General features: G+C 48.0%; 1 protein-coding gene across 6 annotated transcripts in view; it reads left to right on the forward strand.

The window, feature by feature from the left end:
• The window catches only part of LOC139415898 (myotubularin-like), a 50,259-nt gene that overhangs the window by 22,563 nt on the left and 5,611 nt on the right, over nucleotides 1-22,085 (forward strand). For 3 of the 6 annotated variants that reach the window (XM_071164050.1, XM_071164051.1, XM_071164052.1), the window contains 13 exons: nucleotides 190-262; nucleotides 1,447-1,541; nucleotides 7,752-7,862; nucleotides 8,107-8,208; nucleotides 9,990-10,073; nucleotides 10,474-10,623; nucleotides 11,391-11,576; nucleotides 12,520-12,705; nucleotides 12,827-12,982; nucleotides 13,061-13,108; nucleotides 16,111-16,203; nucleotides 16,421-16,534; nucleotides 17,920-18,096. In XM_071164050.1, coding sequence (XP_071020151.1) covers nucleotides 190-262; nucleotides 1,447-1,541; nucleotides 7,752-7,862; nucleotides 8,107-8,208; nucleotides 9,990-10,073; nucleotides 10,474-10,623; nucleotides 11,391-11,576; nucleotides 12,520-12,705; nucleotides 12,827-12,982; nucleotides 13,061-13,108; nucleotides 16,111-16,203; nucleotides 16,421-16,534; nucleotides 17,920-18,096 — 1,575 coding nt within the window. Of the gene's footprint in view, nucleotides 1-189; nucleotides 263-1,446; nucleotides 1,542-7,751; nucleotides 7,863-8,106; nucleotides 8,209-9,989; nucleotides 10,074-10,473; nucleotides 10,624-11,390; nucleotides 11,577-11,878; nucleotides 11,936-12,519; nucleotides 12,706-12,826; nucleotides 12,983-13,060; nucleotides 13,109-16,110; nucleotides 16,204-16,420; nucleotides 16,535-17,919; nucleotides 18,097-22,085 lie in introns of all 6 variants that reach the window. The other 3 variants (XM_071164049.1, XM_071164053.1, XM_071164054.1) reach the window with 3 other exon arrangements.

Here is a 22,085-nt window from a genome sequence, read left to right on the forward strand (position 1 = left end):
AGTTTCCACTCACGACCTAAACATTTGCTCAGTTCAACATTTGATTACAAGTGCTTGTAATATTGACTTTTTTTTTTCCAAAGGAAAGTGCAAAGGAATAACAGTAATTGTGTACACGTCTACAGTCGTGTCATACCTGGCTCTGTCTGTGTCTTTCTGTCATATTAATACCCCCCTGTTGCTCTGCAGGCGTCCAGAGAGAGTCTGAAAATGGAGCCACTGGCAGACTGCAGCTTACTGCCCGGAGAGGAGAGGATCATAGGTGTGTGTTCTTCTAAACCAGTGATTTTTGTTGTTTTCATCTTGGGGCACTAGTACCCTTGGGGGTCATGGTCTATCCACAATGGATACTTATTCTTAGACTGTTGGACATTGGGAGACTGTTCTCGGCTTCCTATTCTATTAGTATTAGTAAGGTACAGAGAAATATTTGTATACGTTCGGTCTGATAGCCTTCCTCCAGACTCGAGGTCCTTTCTAATGGGAACTGTTTTTAACTCTGTTGGAGAGGTCTTAGAATGACTTGGTTTCACTTCTGTTTTTTTTTTAACATTTGAATCTGATCTGTGTTCTGTTAGTATGTTGATAGTAAATATAACGAGAGAAACCATGTTGGTTTTGTCACAGGAGAGACTAAATATAGAACCTCTCCAACCAAGTCGGCTTGAATTGTTAGTAGTCTCTCGCGCGCTCTCTTTCTCTCTCTCTCTGTCTCTCTCTCTCTGTCTCTCTCTCTCTGTCTCTCTCTCTCTGTCTCTCTCTCTCTCTCTCTCTCTCTGTCTCTCTCTCTCTGTCTCTCTCTCTCTGTCTCTCTGTCTCTGTCTCTCTCTCTCTCTCTGTCTCTCTCTCTCTCTCTGTCTCTCTCTCTCTCTGTCTCTCTCTCTCTCTCTGTCTCTCTCTCTCTCTCTGTCTCTCTCTCTCTCTCTGTCTCTCTCTCTCTCTCTGTCTCTCTCTCTCTCTCTCTGTCTCTCTCTCTCTCTCTCTGTCTCTCTCTCTCTCTCTCTGTCTCTCTCTCTCTCTCTGTCTGTCTCTTCCTCTCTCTCTTTGTCTCTCTTCCTCTGTCTCTCTCTCTCTTCCTCTCTCTCTCTCTCTCTCTCTTTGTGTGTGTGTGTGGAGTCATTTCTGGTAGCTATAGCTTGGAGAATTAAGAAGAAAAGAGGTGAGAGTAGGAGAATGATAGGAAGTTTTGTGGAAAGTACAGACAGGTTTAGTGCAGATTTTGTCTTGCTGTTAGTGTTGTATTGTGGTTCATGTTTGGTTACAATATGGGTCATTGTCAACATGGCTTGTTCAGTGGGAGTGGATGGTGGAAATGGGTGTGTATCTAGTAGGTCATTTCCCGTCCCTCTCGCTCTCTTTCTCTCTTGTTCGCTCTCGTTCACCCTCTCTCTCGTTCACCCTCTCTCTCGTTCACTCGAAGCTCTCTCTCTCTCTCTCTCTCTCCAGACAAAGACATCATCTATATCTGTCCATTCAGTGGAGCTCTGAAAGGCAAAGTCTTCATCACTAACTACAGACTCTACTTCAAGAGTACAGACGCAGTGAGTGACACACACACTCGCACACACATTCTAGAGGGGTGATCTACTCCTAGACATCTGTGGCGGTGGTTGGGGCAGACAGATTGAAGTCAGCAGAATTCCCAGTCAGTCTAAATGACATGTCTGCTTTAGAAGTATAGAGCCATGCTTGCTCCTTGGTGTCAAAGACCTGTTTGATGTAAAGGCTCGCCCTAGCTGGATGTGGCATTAAAACACTATATTACAGTGTATATGGTGGTCTTGTATGATTGAAGGAGTCCTAATGAAGTAGACCAAGATCTATGACAGATGGGCAACACCCACACATCACTGATCTGCATTGAGCTTGTTATAGCACCCTACTATATGTGTACTGAACAGGAGTTGGCAGTTGTTGGAATAGGGGATGAAAAGAAAGGAAGAGGGGTATGGAGGAGAGGAAGAGCGGTATGGAGGAGAGGAAGAGCGGTATGGAGGAGAGGAAGAGGGGTATGGAGGAGAGGAAGAAAGGAAGAGGGGTATGGAGGAGAGGAAGAGGGGTATGGAGGAGAGGAAGAGGGGTATGGAGGAGAGGAAGAGGGGTATGGAGGAGAGGAAGAAAGGAAGCAATGTCTGAGGACCACTTGCGAGGTGAGGGAGAGAGACGGTCCACCTCAACTTGCTTAATCAAGTGTTACGTGTTGGTGGGTATAATGGTTACAGTCTTAAATAAAGCAATATGGCTGTCGCCCTCCCCTGTGTATTTTTCCAAATACTGTCACACCCTATGTGTTCTAATCAACTGTATGTGCTGAGCTTGTCTGATGCTTTAAGCCCAACTGTATGTGCTGAGCTTGTCTGATGCTTTAAGCCCAACTGTATGTGCTGAGCTTGTCTGATGCTTTAAGTCCAACTGTATGTGCACATCTATACCTTTGCGTACAGGCCAGGTAGACTACTTCAGGCCTACTTCAATGTGGAATCATGTGTGTGTCCTTACTCAACATCGACAGGAGCGCTCCAAACAAAAGACAATGAATAAATTGACAACTGGTAAAATGGAATGAACAAAACCTTGTTTCTCACAAGTGTAGCATCGGTTGAACTCCGACAATGACAACCGTAATCTACTATATTAATAAAATATTGAATGCGTTAACATAAATTACCATAACCAAACAAACACTGTAGATTAGAAATGATGTGAATTAACATTAACCTGTGCTAGTGGTGATATGGGAATTGATAGACACTAACAATCAAAGGACAAACAATTCACACAATTAAGTTATGAAACAATGAATGTGCACAAATTGGTGGGAGAGAGCGCATTCTGGAGAAAGACCTGCCTTGTGAATCTTACTACTTCCCCTTTTATCTCCATCATTTCATGGAATCCAATCGCTAGTTAGTCTTGTCTCATCGCTGCATCTCCCGTACGGACTCGGGAGAGGTGAAGGTTGAGAGCCGTGCGTCCTCTGAAACACGACCCAACCAAGCCGCACTGCTTCCCGCTTAACCCGGAAGCCTGCCACACCGATGTGTCAGAGGAAACACCGTACACCTGGTGACCGTGTCAGCGTGCATGTGCCCGGCCCACCACAAGAGTCGTTAGAGCCCGATGGGACAAGGACATCCTTGCTGGCCAAACCCTCCCCTAACCCTGGCGATGCTGGGACAATGGTGCGCAGCCCTGTGGGTCTCCCGTTCGGGGCCGGCTGCGACAGCCTGGACTCTAACCAGGGAGCCTTAGACCGCTGTGCCACTCGGAAGGCCCACACAAACCCCCCCTTAACTCAACATTTAACATTTATACCCAAGACACATTATCTTCACACACACTGTAGGCCTAAGGAATACTCTCACAAACTGTGTCCGGTCCAATGCAGTAGCCATTTATGGAAAACTATGAAATAGTTTAGGGAAACCCTGCTCTAGGTCTAATCCGCTTGTAGATTCACTCTTCAGACAACAGACGTTCATCTCCAACACAAAAACGAAGGGGACCCCCATATCCCTTTCTCTCATCTCTTTCTTTAATCTGTCTCTTTCTCTCCTGGCCCCACTAGTGTTTTGAACAGTCAATTCAATTGGAGCGGTATGAGGGCGTTGGTGAGATGGAGAAAGAGAGAAGACAGGGATAGTTATGGAGGAGAAGAGAGGGATAGTTATGGAGGAGAAGAGGGGGATAGTTGTGGAGGAGAAGAGGGGGATAGTTATGGAGGAGAAGAGAGGGATAGTTATGGAGGAGAAGAGAGGGATAGTTATGGAGGAGAAGAGGGGGATAGTTGTGGAGGAGAAGAGAGGGATAGTTATGGAGGAGAAGAGGGGGATAGTTGTGGAGGAGAAGAGGGGGATAGTTGTGGAGGAGAAGAGGGGGATAGTTGTGGAGGAGAAGAGAGGGATAGTTATGGAGGAGAAGAGAGGGATAGTTATGGAGGAGAAGAGAGGGATAGTTATGGAGGAGAAGAGGGGGATAGTTGTGGAGGAGAAGAGGGGGATAGTTGTGGAGGAGAAGAGGGGGATAGTTGTGGAGGAGAAGAGAGGGATAGTTATGGAGGAGAAGAGGGGGATAGTTGTGGAGGAGAAGAGGGGGATAGTTGTGGAGGAGAAGAGGGGGATAGTTGTGGAGGAGAAGAGAGGGATAGTTATGGAGGAGAAGAGAGGGATAGTTATGGAGGAGAAGAGGGGGATAGTTGTGGAGGAGAAGAGGGGGATAGTTATGGAGGAGAAGAGGGGGATAGTTATGGAGGAGAAGAGAGGGATAGTTATGGAGGAGAAGAGAGGGATAGTTATGGAGGAGAAGAGGGGGATAGTTGTGGAGGAGAAGAGAGGGATAGTTATGGAGGAGAAGAGGGGGATAGTTGTGGAGGAGAAGAGAGGGATAGTTATGGAGGAGAAGAGAGGGATAGTTGTGGAGGAGAAGAGGGGGATAGTTGTGGAGGAGAAGAGGGGGATAGTTGTGGAGGAGAAGAGGGGGATAGTTGTGGAGGAGAAGAGGGGGATAGTTGTGGAGGAGAAGAGGGGGATAGTTGTGGAGGAGAAGAGGGGGATAGTTGTGGAGGAGAAGAGGGGGATAGTTGTGGAGGAGAAGAGGGGGATAGTTGTGGAGGAGAAGAGGGGGATAGTTGTGGAGGAGAAGAGGGGGATAGTTGTGGAGGAGAAGAGGGATAGTGGAGAAGAGGAGAGGGATAGTGGAGAAGAGGAGGAGAGGGATAGTGGAGGAGAAGACGGGGATAGTTGTGGAGGAGAAGACGGGGATAGTTGTGGAGGAGAAGACGGGGATAGTTGTGGGGGAGAAGAGGGGGATAGTTGTGGGGGATAGTTGTGGAGGAGAAGAGGGGGATAGTTGTGGAGGAGAAGAGGGGGATAGTTGTGGAGGAGAAGAGGGATAATTGTGGAGGAGGAGAGGGATAGTGGAGAAGAGGAGGGGGATAGCTGTGGAGGAGAAGAGGAGGATAGTTGTGGAGGAGAAGAGGGGGATAGTTGTGGAGGAGAAGAGGGATAATTGTGGAGGAGGAGAGGGATAGCGGAGAAGAGGAGGGGGATAGCTGTGGAGGAGAAGAGGAGGGGGATAGTTGTGGAGGAGAAGAGGAGGGGGATAGTTGTGGAGGAGAAGAGGAGGATAGTTGTGGAGGAGAAGAGGGGGATAGTTGTGGAGGAGAAGAGGGATAGTGGAGAAGAGGAGGGGGATAGTTGTGGAGGAGAAGAGGAGGATAGTTGTGGAGGAGAAGAGGGGGATAGTTGTGGAGGAGAAGAGGGGGATAGTTGTGGAGGAGAAGAGGGATAATTGTGGAGGAGGAGAGGGATAGCGGAGAAGAGGAGGGGGATAGCTGTGGAGGAGAAGAGGAGGGGGATAGTTGTGGAGGAGAAGAGGAGGGGGATAGTTGTGGAGGAGAAGAGGGGGATAGTTGTGGAGGAGAAGAGGGATAATTGTGGAGGAGGAGAGGGATAGCGGAGAAGAGGAGGGGGATAGCTGTGGAGGAGAAGAGGAGGGGGATAGTTGTGGAGGAGAAGAGGAGGGGGATAGCTGTGGAGGAGAAGAGGAGGGGGATAGCTGTGGAGGAGAAGAGGAGGGGGATAGCTGTGGAGGAGAAGAGGAGGGGGATAGCTGTGGAGGAGAAGAGGAGGGGGATAGCTGTGGAGGAGAAGAGGAGGGGGATAGCTGTGGAGGAGAAGAGGAGGGGGGATAGCTGTGGAGGAGAAGAGGAGGGGGGGATAGCTGTGGAGGAGAAGAGGAGGGGGGGATAGCTGTGGAGGAGAAGAGGAGGGGGGGATAGCTGTGGAGGAGAAGAGGGGGGGGATAGCTGTGGAGGAGAAGAGGAGGGGGATAGCTGTGGAGGAGAAGAGGAGGGGGATAGCTGTGGAGGAGAAGAGGAGGGGGATAGCTGTGGAGGAGAAGAGGGGGATAGTTGTGGAGGAGAAGAGGAGGGGGATAGTTGTGGAGGAGTAGAGGAGGGGGATAGTTGTGGAGGAGTAGAGGAGGGGGATAGTTGTGGAGGAGAAGACGGGGATAGTTGTGGAGGAGAAGACGGGGATAGTGGAGAGGAGGAGAAGACGGGGATAGTGGAGAAGAGGAGGGGGATAGCTGTGGAGGAGAAGAGGGGGGGATAGCTGTGGAGGAGAAGAGGAGGGGGGGATAGTTGTGGAGGAGAAGAGGAGGGGGATAGTTGTGGAGGAGTAGAGGAGGGGGATAGTTGTGGAGGAGAAGAGGAGGGGGATAGCTGTGGAGGAGAAGAGGAGGGGGATAGCTGTGGAGGAGAAGAGGAGGGGGATAGCTGTGGAGGAGTAGAGGAGGGGGATAGTTGTGGAGGAGTAGAGGAGGGGGATAGCTGTGGAGGAGAAGAGGAGGGGGATAGTTGTGGAGGAGTAGAGGAGGGGGATAGTTGTGGAGGAGTAGAGGAGGGGGATAGCTGTGGAGGAGAAGAGGAGGGGGATAGCTGTGGAGGAGAAGAGAGGATGGATAGTTAAATAATCTTAGATGTAGCAGAAATGCAGGACCCAAGGTTTGCTTTATCAGACCATCAGTCAGGCTGAGAGGTGTGTGTCTGTTATTGACTGTGTGTGTGTCAGTGATGGAGTACGTTATTACAGGGATACAGCAGCAGAAGCAAGGCTCTTTATTCCAGTCTCTGTCCTAAATGGCTCCCTAGTCCCTAGATAGTACGCTACTTTTGACCAGGGTCCATAGGGCTCACAGGGCTCTGGTCAAAAGTAGTGAATAGGGAGCCATTTGGGATGTAGACTCCACTCTCTGTAATGCAACACCTGACAACACGTTAACAATATGCTGACCTCACAAATTTTAACACACACACACACACACACACACACCATCTTCTCTGGTGGCTTAGCCAGCAGCATACCACCCTGCATCCCACTGCTGGCTTGCCTCTGAAGCTAAGCAGGGTTGGTCCTGGTCAGTCCCTGGATGGGAGACCAGATGCTGCTGGAAGTGATGTTGGAGGGCCAGTAGGAGGCACCCTTTTCTCTGGTCTTAAAAAATAACCCAATGCACCAGGGCAGTGATTCGGGACATTGTCCTGTGTAGGGGGTTGTCTTTCAGATAGGACGTTAAACGGACTCTGTGTGGTCACTAAAGGTCCCATGGCACTTATCGTAAGAGGGGTGTTAACCCTGGTGTCCTGTCTAAATTAACCAATCTGGCCCTCATACCATCATTGCCACCTAATCATCCCCAGTTTACAATTGGCTCATCCATCCCCCTCCTCTCCCCTGTAACTATTCCCCAGGTTGTCTGTAAAATGAGAACGTGTTGTCAGTCAACGTAGCTGGTAAGACGAGGGTGAAATAAAAACTGAAGTGACGTAAGCACTAGGCCCTTGTCTTCCATTTAAACCTATGCTTTGCTAATTAAGTGGCTTAATCTTGCAGATGAAATATTAGCTACCTAAAATGTATTCAACAGTATACTTCACATTACACAATATTTTTTTTTTATTCAGCCTTTATTTAACTAGACAAGTCAGTTAAGAACAAATTCTTATTTACAATAACGACCTACCCCGGCCAAACCCGGACGAAGCTGGGCCAATTGTGTGCCGCCTTATGGGACTCCCAATCACGGCCTGATGTGATACAGCCTGGATCAGTTTGTGCCCTCACGATACCGATGTCTTTATATGTCAATTCAACCACTGCAAGACCCATCTTCCACCTCCACCTCTGTTGTGATATCACTGGACTCCCAGCATGACCAATCACATGTCTGTATTTTGTGTGATATCACAGGACCCGGCGGTGACTCTGGATGTTCCGCTGGGCGCCATTGGCCGGGTGGAGAAGATGGGCGGAGCCTCCAGTCGGGGGGAGAACTCATACGGGCTGGACATCACCTGCAAGGTCAGATACTGCGTCATGGTCCTGACCACCCCTATGAATATACGTACATAGTGGTTCAGTCCAATTAGATCTGACAACCAGACTAGGACTGAACCACTATGTATAAAAACAGGAGTGTAGGAAATTGAGATGTTGGAACATTGGAAAAGATTACAACTATTTATTTTGTACTGACAGCATTTTGTGTGTCCTGTGTCAACGTGCGTCCGTCTTCCCGGTTGTTAATGCATGTCTCTCCCAACAGGACATGAGGAACCTGAGGTTTGCGTTGAAGCAGGAGGGACACAGCAGAAGGGACATCTTTGACATCCTGTTTAAATATGCCTTCCCCCTATCCCACGGTCTGGTACATACACACCTTTAATTTAGTCACCTGATATCATTACCGCCTTTTAACAACTGTATAATAACTACGATTGTACAAGAGAAGTGCTTTATTAGAGTTGATCTGTTAGCTGTATCCTGTTATTTGTCTTTGCTAGGGCTGGCAATAATAGTTTTTTTTTTAGTCGAGCAATAGTAAATACATTTTAAATGATGGCACAGGAGACTGTCTGAGTGGACTAATCCTGTGTGGAGGCCGCAGAGAAGGTACAACAGTATCACCACTAATACATTTACCATCATTTCTAATCTACAATGTTTGTTTGTTTGGTTACGGGAATTTCTCTTGATGCATTCAATTATTATTATTATAGTCTTGCCGTTGTCATTGTTGAAGTGGACACGTTGTTAGAGCCCACAACTTAGGCTACACTTGTGGGGAGAATGTTTTGGTGTATTGCATTCCATTTGCCAGTTGTCAATTTATTCATTGACAGGAGCACTCCAAACAAAAAGACCATCTTGAATAAGGACACGCACCTGATTACACATTTAGAAGTTTGACTATTCTACCTGGCCTGCATGCAAATGTAGGTTTATAAATGTGCCCATTTGGGGATCTGATACTATTTCTGATTGTCTTAACTCACCATCACTGTGGAGCTTCTCAAAGTCATGTTTTCTTTGCCTCAAACAGCAAGTAAACAAAGTCTGTTTTTACATCCATTGAGAATGAATAGTTCTTCATTTTAGTCTATTTGAAGAATCTGTCCAGCTCTCTCTCCCTTTCGATAACCACTAAGCATGAAAAACATGTCAGATTCTGGTTAGGTGGAAACATCATAAAATAGGCCTACCTGATTACTTCTTATCCTTTGGGCAAATAGCCTACATCTGTGTGTCTCTGTCCAGAGCTCACTGGTGTGGAAAACTGAGGGCCCAGAATATTTTCTACAATGTTGCAAGTTTGCTAAAACAAGCTTCCAGCTGACCTAGTTAATAGTTGATACAATGTTTCAAGTTCCTTGCAGACAGGCCAAGTGTAGCCAATGTGATTTATAGGATATTTATTTTTAATCGGGATATTTTCTACCTGCGGGCTGCAATGTTTTTATTTGTTGGCTTTATGTAGGCTATTTTTACATGTTGACAATAGAAGTTACTTTTAGATTTGTATCATTTTCATTTAGAATCTTGATTAACCACATGACATTGATTTTGAGATATGAAGACTTAATTATAAATGAAACTGTTCCACGAAAATGTGCATACGAAAGCCATGACTGGCACGCAGATCAGTAGAAATGGTAGGATAACTTGGCTCTCCGAATGGAAAAGGTTGCCTATTACAGGCAACTTCAGCAGCTTAAAAGGTAGAATCTGTGAAGACCGGCGGGAGGAGGGGGAGGGGGGGGGGGGGGGGGGACAGGTTTTCTTCTGGACAGGTTATATTGATCTCTGGCTCCCTATTTAGTCATTTGTGTGCCTTAATTTTTAATCGCAGTGCTTAAAGCATCAGACAAGCTCTGTAGCCTACATATAGTTGATTTTATTCAAACAGGGTGTGTATGTGGAAAAATACTTGTTTTAAAATTATACCAATCGATTGGTGGAAAGGAAGACGACTCTCGGTTGACCAACATTTTTTGTTTTGTCGAGACAGCCCTAGTCTTTGCACATCACTAGAGAAGAGTCAACATTCACTCACAATAAGCAGTTGATTTAGCGAAGCTCTCCCATGTTTGCTTGACAAATAAAACCTTGGTAAAGTCAATCCCATTCTCTCTCTCTCTCTCTCTGTAGCTTCTGTTTGCGTACCTGAGTCAAGAGAAATTTGAAGAGAATGGCTGGAGTGTGTACAAACCCATGGAAGAGTTCAGACGGCAGGTAGGTCTTACTAAATGTGTCATTACATTGTTTTTGCCAGTCTTCTAGGTTGTCTGTGTTGGGATAGATCCAATATCCCAGCTTTTAACTCGGTCACTTAGTCTGCTTAAATAGTGTCGCTTGAAGATACCCAGGTGAAGACAACCTAATCATTCCACCACGAAGCTTTTGCAAGTTAACCGATTCATGGGACCAGCGCAGTTAAACTAGCATAGCTAGTCCCATTGTTTAGGATTATTCCTCATTTATGCAAAGCATTGTGGTATATTAGAATCCTCTGTCTTAACCAATACCTTCAACCTCGTCACCAGTGACGTAGCACTGTACCTCACCAATAATGCCTCTGAGTCACAGCCTGCAATCTCTTCTCTGATTGGCTGTTTGTCTCGCCCGTCACCAGGGCTTACCCAATGACAAGTGGCGTGTCACGTTCATCAATGCCAACTATGAGCTGTGCGACACCTACCCCACCATACTGGTGGTTCCCTTCAAAGCTACAGAGGAAGACCTGAGGAAAGTGTGTACCTTCAGGTCCAGAGGACGCATTCCCGTGAGTCCTTTCCCCCCTCATCCCACCCTCCTCATCCTCTTCCTGCCGTCCTATCCCCCCCTCATCCCACCCTCCTCACCCTCTTCCTGCCGTCCTATCCCACCCTCCTCACCCTCTTCCTGCCGTCCTTTCCCCCCCTCATCCCACCCTCCTCACCCTCTTCCTGCCGTCCTTTCCCCCCTCATCCCACCCTCCTCACCCTCTTCCTGCCGTCCTTCCCCCCTCATCCCACCCTCCTCACCCTCTTCCTGCCGTCCTATCCCACCCTCCTCACCCTCTTCCTGCTGTCCTTTCCCCCCTCATCCCACCCTCCTCACCCTCTTCCTGCCGTCCTTTCCCCCCTCATCCTACCCTCCTCACCCTCTTCCTGCCGTCCTTTCCCCCCCTCATCCCACCCTCCTCACCCTCTTCCTGCCGTCCTTTCCCCCCCTCATCCCACCCTCCTCACCCTCTTCCTGCCGTCCTTTCCCCCCTCATCCCACCCTCCTCATCCTCTTCCTGCCGTCCTATCCCACCCTCATCCTCTTCCTGCCATCCTTTCCCCCCTCATCCCACCCTCCTCATCCTCTTCCTGCCGTCCTTTCCCCCCTTTCATTCCCTGTACCTATATCTCCTTTCTCTCCCATGTCTCTTCATCCCTCTGTTCTTTCTTTGACTCCCCCACCCCCCCCAACCTACCTAACCATCTCTCTGCCCCCCCCAACCTACCTAACCATCTCTCTGCCCCCAACCTACCTAACCATCTCTCTGTCCTCCCCAACTTCTAGGTGCTGTCGTGGATCCACCGTGAGAACCAGGCTGTTATCTGCCGCTGCTCCCAGCCCCTGGTGGGGATGTCTGGGAAGAGGAACAAGGATGACGAGCGCTACCTGGACCTCATCCGGGAGGCTAACGGCACCGCCAAGCTCACCATCTACGACGCACGGCCCAGCGTCAATGCCGTCGCCAACAAGGTCAGGGGTCAAAGGTTAAATGTCGAAAGGTCATGTCTGTGTCTCATGAGGTGCGTTGGTTGGGTTCCGCTGGGAGGCGGTGTGTAGGTGTCGGCCTCATGGATCGTCCAGACAGAGATGTCATAGATACGTGGGACTTTTCTAGGTACGTTTCTGGATTCCTTGTCAGAGTACTTCCCAGAGAATCTTTTAAGCGATTTGTGACGTTCGTTCCCTTTTTCTCTGGGTTGATGTAGATGTAGGTCTTTTGGTTTGTCTTCCATAGAGAGATGGACTGTGTGTTCTTTTGTTGTTCACTGTAGGCTCTTGCTAGTTACCTCCTACATTGTATGCTGGTGTCAGAAGTAAGAACTGAGGAGGTAGAGTTTAGAAGCTAAGAGGACACAGCAACTACACTGTGTGTGTGTGTGTGTGTTGGGGTGTGACGCAACGCCCACCGCACCCCGCTCAGAGTGAAATGGAATGTTGGGACTCAAATTACTAATATGGAATGCAATCTATATAATAATCCCCAAATTCCTACCCGTGAGAGGCTTCCCCTGACCTAACTAGCTTCCCCTGACCTGCAGTGTGTTCCAACAGCTGACCACAACCCCGACGCGTTTACAATGAACCCTGTTTGAATCCTGCCCTCCTTGAAGTGATCACTGTTCTGACCATGTTGGAATGGGTGAAAACCATAGAATAAAATACTGCATTTCCATGAGTGAAACCTCACTTTAATTTATCCAACCACATTTATTATTATATATTTTTAAAATGTAACCTTTATTTAACTAGGCAAGTCGGTTAAGAACAAATTCTTATAACATGCAGGCCAGTGATAGCGTCAAGAGAGGGAGGGAAGAATTATATAATTTTTTTTTTTTTTTTTTCAAACGGGTCCTGTGTTTGTCCATGAATGATGAGTCTTCAACCTCTGACCTCTATCCCCTCTCTCTAGGCCACGGGTGGGGGTTACGAGGGTGACGATGCATATCAGAACGCTGAGCTGGTGTTTCTAGACATACACAACATCCACGTGATGAGAGAGTCCCTGAAGAAGCTAAAAGACATTGTCTATCCCAACGTAGAGGAGTCACACTGGCTGTCCAGTCTGGAGTCTACACACTGGCTAGAACACATCAAGGTAGTGGGGTACACACACTTCCCACAGCCCTCTCCTCTCTGGAGCTGGCCAGCTAGCAGATCAGTGGAGGGGTAACCGTGTGCTGGTCCTCTGTAGTGAATCTCTCTCTGTCGCTCTCTAGCTGGTCATATCTGGAGCCATCCAAGTAGCCGACAAGATATCGGGAGGTAACTCTGTGGTGGTCCACTGTAGTGATGGGTGGGACCGGACGGCCCAGCTCACCTCTCTGGCCATGCTGATGCTGGACAGCCACTACCGCACCCTGAGAGGATTCCAGGTAAACCACTTTGTGACAACGGCTAATGTACCAAGAGCTTTTATAAAGTACATGTGATTTGTGATCGATTGATTCCAGGTACTGCTGGAGAAGGAGTGGATCAGCTTCGGACACAAGTTTGCCAATGTAAGTCCACCCTGTTCCAAGGCATTCACTCACAGTTTATGATGAGAATGAAAAAAGGAGCTTCGCTCTGAACTCTGATAATGAAGAGTTTTCAGTCATAGATGTTCTTTATTTGTGCTGTCAACTGGGGACCAAATGATCTGTGGGAAGCAGTGGAGGCTGCTGAGGGGAGGACGGCTCATAATAATAGCTGGAACGGAATAAAATGGAATGGCCTGCTACTTGGATAAACAATTACGCTCCAGCCATTACCACGAGCCCATCCTCCCAAATGAAGGTGCCACCAACCTCCTGTGATGGGAAGCAACTAAACTGACCAATATTGTGTACAGATAAATGACCAGGAAGATGGGGGGGAAAAAAGAAGAAACCTGCACGCTGCTCTTTATTAAGCTTTATGTATCGGCCTCGGGGCCTTCGTCAGAGCCTTACGTATCGGCCTCCAGGCCTTCGTCAGAGCTTTACATATCGGCCTCGGGGCCTTCGTCAGAGCCTTACGTATCGGCCTCCAGGCCTTCGTCAGAGCTTTACATATCGGCCTCGGGGCCTTCGTCAGAGCCTTACGTATCGGCCTCCAGGCCTTCGTCAGAGCTTTACATATCGGCCTCGGGGCCTTCGTCAGAGCCTTACGTATCGGCCTCCAGGCCTTCGTCAGAGCTTTACGTATCGGCCTCGGGGCCTTCGTCAGAGCCTTACGTATCGGCCTCGGGGCCTTCGTCAGAGCTTTACATATCGGCCTCGGGGCCTTCGTCAGAGCCTTACGTATCGGCCTCGGGGCCTTCGTCAGAGCTTTACGTATCGACCTCCAGGCCTTCGTCAGAGCTTTACGTATCGGCCTCGGGGCCTTCGTCAGAGCTTTACGTATCGACCTCCAGGCCTTCGTCAGAGCTTTACGTATCGGCCTCGGGGCCTTCGTCAGAGCTTTACGTATCGGCCTCGGGGCCTTCGTCAGAGCTTTACGTATCGGCCTCGGGGCCTTCGTCAGAGCTTTACATATCGGCCTCGGGGCCTTCGTCAGAGCCTTACGTATCGGCCTCGGGGCCTTCGTCAGAGCTTTACGTATCGGCCTCGGGGCCTTCGTCAGAGCTTTACGTATCGGCCTCGGGGCCTTCGTCAGAGCCTTACGTATCGGCCTCGGGGCCTTCGTCAGAGCCTTACGTATCGGCCTCGGGGCCTTCGTCAGAGCTTTACGTATCGGCCTCGAGGCCTTCGTCAGAGCTTTACGTATCGGCCTCGAGGCCTTCGTCAGAGCCTTACGTATCGGCCTCGAGGCCTTCGTCAGAGCCTTACGTATCGGCCTCGAGGCCTTCGTCAGAGCCTTACGTATCGGCCTCGGGGCCTTCGTCAGAGCTTTACGTATCGGCCTCGGGGCCTTCGTCAGAGCCTTACGTATCGGCCTCGGGGCCTTCGTCAGAGCCTTACGTATCGGCCTCCAGGCTTTCGTCAGAGCTTTACGTATCGGCCTCGGGGCCTTCGTCAGAGCCTTACGTATCGGCCTCGGGGCCTTCGTCAGAGCCTTACGTATCGGCCTCCAGGCCTTCGTCAGAGCTTTACGTATCGGCCTCGGGGCCTTCGTCAGAGCCTTACGTATCGGCCTCGGGGCCTTCGTCAGAGCTTTACGTATCGGCCTCCAGGCCTTCGTCAGAGCTTTACGTATCGGCCTTCAGGCCTTCGTCAGAGCTTTACGTATCGGCCTCCAGGCCTTCGTCAGAGCTTTACGTATCGGCCTCGGGGCCTTCGTCAGAGCTTTACGTATCGGCCTCGGGGCCTTCGTCAGAGCCTTACGTATCGGCCTCGGGGCCTTCGTCAGAGCCTTACGTATCGGCCTCGGGGCCTTCGTCAGAGCCTTACGTATCGGCCTCGGGGCCTTCGTCAGAGCTTTACGTATCGGCCTCCAGGCCTTCGTCAGAGCTTTATGTATCGGCCTCGGGGCCTTCGTCAGAGCTTTACGTATCGGCCTCCAGGCCTTCGTCAGAGCTTTACGTATCGGCCTCGGGGCCTTCGTCAGAGCCTTACGTATCGGCCTCGGGGCCTTCGTCAGAGCTTTACGTATCGACCTCCAGGCCTTCGTCAGAGCTTTATGTATCGGCCTTCAGGCCTTCGTCAGAGCTTTACGTATCGGCCTCCAGGCCTTCGTCAGAGCTTTACGTATCGGCCTCCAGGCCTTCGTCAGAGCTTTACGTATCGGCCTCCAGGCCTTCGTCAGAGCTTTACGTATCGGCCTCGAGGCCTTCGTCAGAGCTTTACGTATCGACCTCGAGGCCTTCGTCAGAGCTTTACGTATCGGCCTCCAGGCCTTCGTCAGAGCTTTACGTATCGACCTCCAGGCCTTCGTCAGAGCTTTACGTATCGACCTCGGGGCCTTCGTCAGAGCCTTACGTATCGGCCTCGGGGCCTTCGTCAAAGCCTTACGTATCGGCCTCGGGGCCTTCGTCAGAGCCTTACGTATCGGCCTCGGGGCCTTCGTCAGAGCCTTACGTATCGGCCTCGGGGCCTTCGTCAGAGCCTTAAGTATCGGCCTCGGGGCCTTCGTCAGAGCCTTACGTATCGGCCTCGGGGCCTTCGTCAGAGCCTTACGTATCGGCCTCGGGGCCTTCGTCAGAGCCTTACGTATCGGTCTCGGGGCCTTCGTCAGAGCCTTACGTATCGGCCTCGGGGCCTTCGTCAGAGTGTTTGAGTGTTCACAACCTGCACCCCTGTGTAGATACTGCTCCCCCCACCTCCGTTCAATACATCCATTGGGGTTGGAGTTGAGGGAAAATAAGCAAGCGTTACAATGTGCATTTCCTAATTATTCTAACAAAGTGTGCACCTTCGACTATGATGGTCAGATGTGCGAGTGCCTTTTTTGAATTTAGAATGACCAGGAAGACATAACTACAGGTAATAACTGCAGGTAATAACTGCAGGTAATAACTGCAGGTAATAAGAATCTGTTTGCACTGTTTAACTATTTATCTTTCTCTCTCTCTCTCTGTCTCTGTGTCTTTGTGTCTCTATAGAGGATAGGACACGGTGATAAGAACCATGCTGATCAGGACAGGTCTCCTATCTTTGTACAGTTCATAGACTGTGTCTGGCAGATGACCAAACAGGTAGGAACAGGACACACCTGTGTAGCGCTTTATCTTCATTTGTCTTTGCACGTTCTTCTGACTTCAACAACCGTATTGGACGAGAAGGTCCAAGGTCCCTCCCCTCAAACCTTCTTCTCCAATGCATATTGAGAAGGAAGTGAGGAGAGCGAATGGAGGAAGAATTTACTGCGAAAAGGCCTATGGGTTTAAACCTCTCTCTCCCCTTCTCTTCCAGTTCCCGACAGCGTTTGAGTTTAACGAGCGTCTCCTAGTGACCATCCTGGACCACCTGTTCAGCTGTCGCTTTGGAACCTTCCTCTTCAACTGTGAGCGTGCCAGGGACACTAACGTAAGTTGTTTGTCTTGTTTGTCCAAGCTCTGTCTGTCTGTCTGTCTGTCTCTCTCTCTCTCTGCCTGTCTTTTCTACATTTATCTTATATTGCACTCTCCAATTCCCAGCTAGCACATAATGTTCTGAGAACCGTATATTTCTTAGAGCTTGGTGAGAGCCTTGGTTGTTTAGGTGGGAATTTCAGTACAGCATTTTCAGCAGGTTTCCTCTGGATTCTATTTAAAGTAATGTTCCCACAACATTTAAGAGAACTTTCCATAAAAAATGCAAGAAAACACCAGTCCAATGGGGAAACCAAAAATGAACGTTCCCACAACTTCCAGTTAACTAAATGTGTTAGCTGGGTCTTTCCATCCCTCTACAATATTTTCCTCTGCCAACTCACTATTTACATTCTATTTGACATGTCATCCAGCCCGCGAGCCGATTCAATCAGGCTCGTGGGTGGTGCTCAATGGACATTTTAATGACTAAAGCCAAAGCCAAACTGTGTAGAATGATAATGGACCTACATTTACAGTCTCTTCACTCCTCTGCCTAGCTTGCTGACAGTCTCTTCACTCCTCTGCCCAGCTTGCTGACAGTCTCTTCACTCCTCTGCCCAGCTTGCTGACAGTCTCTTCACTCCTCTGCCCAGCTTGCTGACAGTCTCTTCACTCCTCTGCCCAGCTTGCTGACAGTCTCTTCACTCCTCTGCCCAGCTTGCTGACAGTCATCCAAATGAAAGCGAGACAGATAACATAGTAAATATGTCCCTTCGGACCTCTGTGAAGACCGAATGCGGCCCGATGGGGGAAATGAGTTTGACACCCCTGCTCTACCTCAATCTCATACCCTTTCTTTGTCTTTCTATTCCCTCCACCTCCCCTCCTCCCTCCACATCCCCTCCTCCCTCCATCTTGATCATGTGAAGTAGAGCAGAAGAGCGACGGGACGCATCACTGGTTCTGAGGTGCCGTAATAAGGCTCTCTATGACACACAGACGAGAGTCTCCATGAGACTCTAATTATTGTTCCAGAATCCTTCATATTCCCTCTGTGATTCCGATGGCTCAGATCATTTGTGGGTTTGATTCAAACGGGTCATCCTGAATAGATGTATGTTTCCTGCTTACTGCTGCACATAAGTGTCTGCTAAAAGACCATATTAATGATCTTCTCCATCTCTTTCTCCAGGAGTTGTGGTCGAAGACAGTGTCTCTGTGGTCCCTGGTTAACTTCTCTCTCTAACCCTCCTAAATTATTATTCCTGTTCTCTCCCCCCTCTCGCTCTCTCCAGGAGTTGTGGTCGAAGACAGAGTCTCTGTGGTCCCTGGTTAACTTCTCTCTCTAACCCTCCTAAATTATTATTCCTGTTCTCTCCCCCCTCTCGCTCTCTCCAGGAGTTGCGGTCTAAGACGGTGTCTCTGTGGTCATTGGTAAACAGTGATCTGTCCTTCTACCAGAACCCCTTCTACACCCCAGAGTCCAATAGAGTCCTCTACCCTGTAGCCAGCATGAGACACCTAGAACTCTGGGTGACTTACTACATCCGTTGGAACCCTCGCATTCGACAACAGGTAAATGAATAGAATAAAATAGAATTACTGGGGTTACAGTATCCGTTCGAACCCTGGCATTCGACAATTAAGTTACAATAGAATTACTGGGGTTACAGTATCCGTTCGAACCCTGGCATTCGACAATTAAGTTACAATAGAATTACTGGGGTTACAGTATCCGTTCGAACCCTGGCGTTCGACAATTAAGTTACAATAGAATTACTGGGGTTACAGTATCCGTTCGAACCCTGGCATTCGACAATTAAGTTACAATAGAATTACTGGGGTTACAGTATCCGTTCGAACCCTGGCGTTCGACAATTAAGTTACAATAGAATTACTGGGGTTACAGTATCCGTTCGAACCCTGGCATTCGACAACAGGTACTTTTGTTCCAGTATGTCTGAATGATCACTTCTTCCTACCAGAGTATGCACTTGTTCACTTCCCTTCACTGATTTGAAAAAGGCCCCTGCCTCCACCAATACAATGCTTTTAGGTTTGTGGAAAGTAGTGAATCAATGATGGATCAATAATATGGTATAATAAAAAAAAATCTCCATCTAACTTAACGCTGTTGGGATTTAGCTACAACACTGGATACACAGCACTGAACCAACTACAGCCAAACTGTCTGGGCCAATCAGAGTTGGAGTTATCTTGTGACCAATGTTCCCTCAAAAAAAATGTCATCACTGAGGAAATTTCAGGTCTGCTGAGTGCAACTTCTGGCGCACGTTTGTGAACACAGGCTGTACCCACTTTAAGTTAGTTTTAACATTGGTCAGGTAGGCTACTGTGGCTATTTGATCATAATGTAGATCTACCAGAGTGACCTACCATCAAAAACAATGGAGAAAATACATCCCCTAACATTTTAACATGGAAATATCTGTTCTATCATTCAGCCTACAGTAGCAGCCATTGTGTGGTGTTCAATGTAGGCCTACATTCTGTGAGAGTTTTGGGCAAAAACATTTCGGGCTTCATATGAACCTGTTTATCCACTTGTCCTTCACATAAAGGGGGTGGCTGGAAATGTTGTTTGACGTAAGAAACCACTTTAGAAAATAAAATTCATTATTATTCCCATAACATTATTACAGAAAATCAGACCAAAAACCCTCTGCTTATTGGCTGCTTAGCTTATTCATGCCTGTCTCAAAATACAACACAGTCTGTAGTGTACGGGCTGAGTCATGCCTGGCAATGGAATAGAATCCTACTCCAGTGTGTTCTGCCTACAAGAAAACACTTTGCATAGTTTATTTTGTTGCATTGGAAGTGGCTGGTATTAGCAATACCCGCAGTAGAGGGAAAGGTTGATCGTGTTAACCAGTACCGGTCTTGGGGTGGAAGATCTTTTCCAGGTCGGTCCATTTGGACTATGTTCACTGAAATCCAAATTATATCCATAATGTCCACAGAAAAATGTCAAACGTTTTTTATAATCAATCTTCAGGGTGTTTTTCAAATATCTATTCGATAATATATCAACCGGGACAGTTGGCTTTTCACTATGACCGGGAGTAACAATGGCCGCCTTTCTCTTTTGCGCACAACTCACTCTGAGAGCCCCCACCTATCCACTTACGTAATGTGGTCGTTCACACTCATTCTTCAAAATAAAAGCCTGAAACTATGTCTAAAGGCTGTTGACACCTTAGGGAAGCCATAGAAAAAGGACTCTGGTTGATATCCCTTTAAATGGGCAACAGGGATGCATAACAATAAAGGTTTCAAAAACAGGGGCACTTCCTGATTTGATTTTCCTCAGGTTTTAGCCTGCAATATCAGGTCTGTTTAACTCACAGACAAAATGTTGACCGTTTTGGAAACTTTAGTGTTTTCTATCCAAATCTGTCAATTATATGCATATTCTAGCATCTGGTCCTGAGAAATAAGCTGTTTACTTTGGGAATGTTATTTTTCCAAACATAAAAATAGTGCCCCCTAGCTTCAAGAGGTTTTAAACACATTTTCCATGACTTTTAACCAAATTGTCATGACTATTATTATAGGCTACATGGGAAAAGTATGAATTATTGACACTGGAAAGCTGCTGTCTGATTCCATGTAGACCTACCACCTCCTGCCGTTGAGCCCTTGATCAAGGCACTTAGCTCCCCACTGTTGTGGTCAACCTTCCATCTGGAGAGCTCCTGGGTGTGCAGGCTTTTTCCAACATTACAACCAAATACTTTTGTCTTTTATAAAATGATTCCGCCATTCAATAAATCAGGGATCAAATGGATAAGGTAGGCTACCTCAAAGCAAGGTGTTCATGTTTCAGAGGAGATCTATGCACAGCAAGTTATTTGTCAAGTAGGCTATTCTTAGAATATTTTGAATGTTTTCGCAATTCCATGGCTAATGTTTAATAGGGGGGAATCCCAGCTTTCCAACGATGTAGATATATTTAGGCTCTACAGTGCCGGTGGAAAGGCCCTTATATCTAATGCTGGAATGTCGCGCTCTCTCTCCTCGGGCAATGCACACTCCCTGGCACACACCCAGCACAGACATGCACTGAAGGGTCGTTCCGATAATGGCTTGTTAATGTTTTTTTATTTTTTTATTGGTTGATCATATTTAAAAGTATGCTTTTACATTAAGAACAATTATGAAACTAATTTCCTTGACTTTTCATGAATTACAAACCCTAATTTTGACAACTTGGAACAGCGCATCATGCCATTCAGGCTGGCACGTTTTCAGTCTGCGCAACCTCCAAACAGCCTACTGCCACTCGCAGCCTAGCAGCAAATAAACCTGGACAAATCAGGAAATGAATGCCCACTCTCCATTCCTATTCAATGAAGGTCCCACCTTCATTCCACTTTTATCAACCTTTTTTGCCTCTGTGTGATTCTGGGACAGCGATAGGTTACTTTTAATTTTGTAGATAAGCCGATACTCAATTCCCCCAGAATTAGAAGTGCCGGTATGGCATTCCGGACAGTGCCGGCCCAAGTCAAGCACTGGTGTTAACTAAAGGGGAAAAGTAGAATGTTGAGTGAAGTTCAATCCCGTCTCTGCACGGGCTGATATTCTGTGGGGCAGTCCCGGTGGGGTGGGGCAGTCCCGGTGGGGTGGGGCAGTCCCGGTGGGGCGGGGCAGTCCCGGTGGGGCGGGGCAGTCCCGGTGCCCGGTGGGGCGGGGCAGTCCCGGTGCAGCTTAGAGGGAACATTGCTTGTGATCAGTCTGATTTGTGAAGTATTGCCTCTGGGGTTTGGTTGGTTTGGCTGCAGTATTGCCGTGGCATCCTGTATGACTTGCGGTGTTGGTGTGTGTTTGCTGCCTGTTCTCACACACACACACACACACACCCCTCTTTCCCCCTAACTCTAACCCCCCGCCACACACACAAACCCCTGCAGCCCAAACATCCCTCTCCCTGTCAACAGGGTCTGAGTCACTGGAGCAGATAATCCTCTTTCCCTGTCATAATCACACAAACACAGAGAGAGACATTTCTATGTCTTTAACCAAAGCCTACAGGAGTGTGTGTGTGTGTGTGTGTGTGTCTGCAGGCATGGAAGGAAGCTAAAGTAATTCCACTACCTGAACATAGTAAAGCACCCTTTGCTCTAACAGCCGCCCAATCAGTTTACTGCCTGTTCTTAGTAAACTGATGGAGAGGATTTGTGTTTGACCAAATACAATGCAATTTTTCAGAGAACAAGTTAACTACAGATTTTCAGCATGCAAATGGAGTATGGCACTCAACCTGTACTGCACTGACTCCGATGACTGATGATTGGCTAAAATAAATGGCTAATACGATGATAGATGGAGCTGTATTTTAGATTTCAGTGCAGCCTTTGATGTTATAGATCATACATCGCTATTGTTGAAACTCGCTTGCTATGGCTTTAAATCACCTGCCATCACATGGTTGGAGAGTTATTTAACCAACAGAACTCTATAGCTAATAGTGTTCTTCAATGGAAGCTTCTCTAGCATCAGATATGTGAGAATGTCTAGATGCTTTTTATAGTGGAGAT

This window comes from Oncorhynchus clarkii, chromosome 9 (genome assembly GCF_045791955.1).
Source record: "Oncorhynchus clarkii lewisi isolate Uvic-CL-2024 chromosome 9, UVic_Ocla_1.0, whole genome shotgun sequence".
NCBI lineage: Eukaryota > Metazoa > Chordata > Actinopteri > Salmoniformes > Salmonidae > Oncorhynchus > Oncorhynchus clarkii.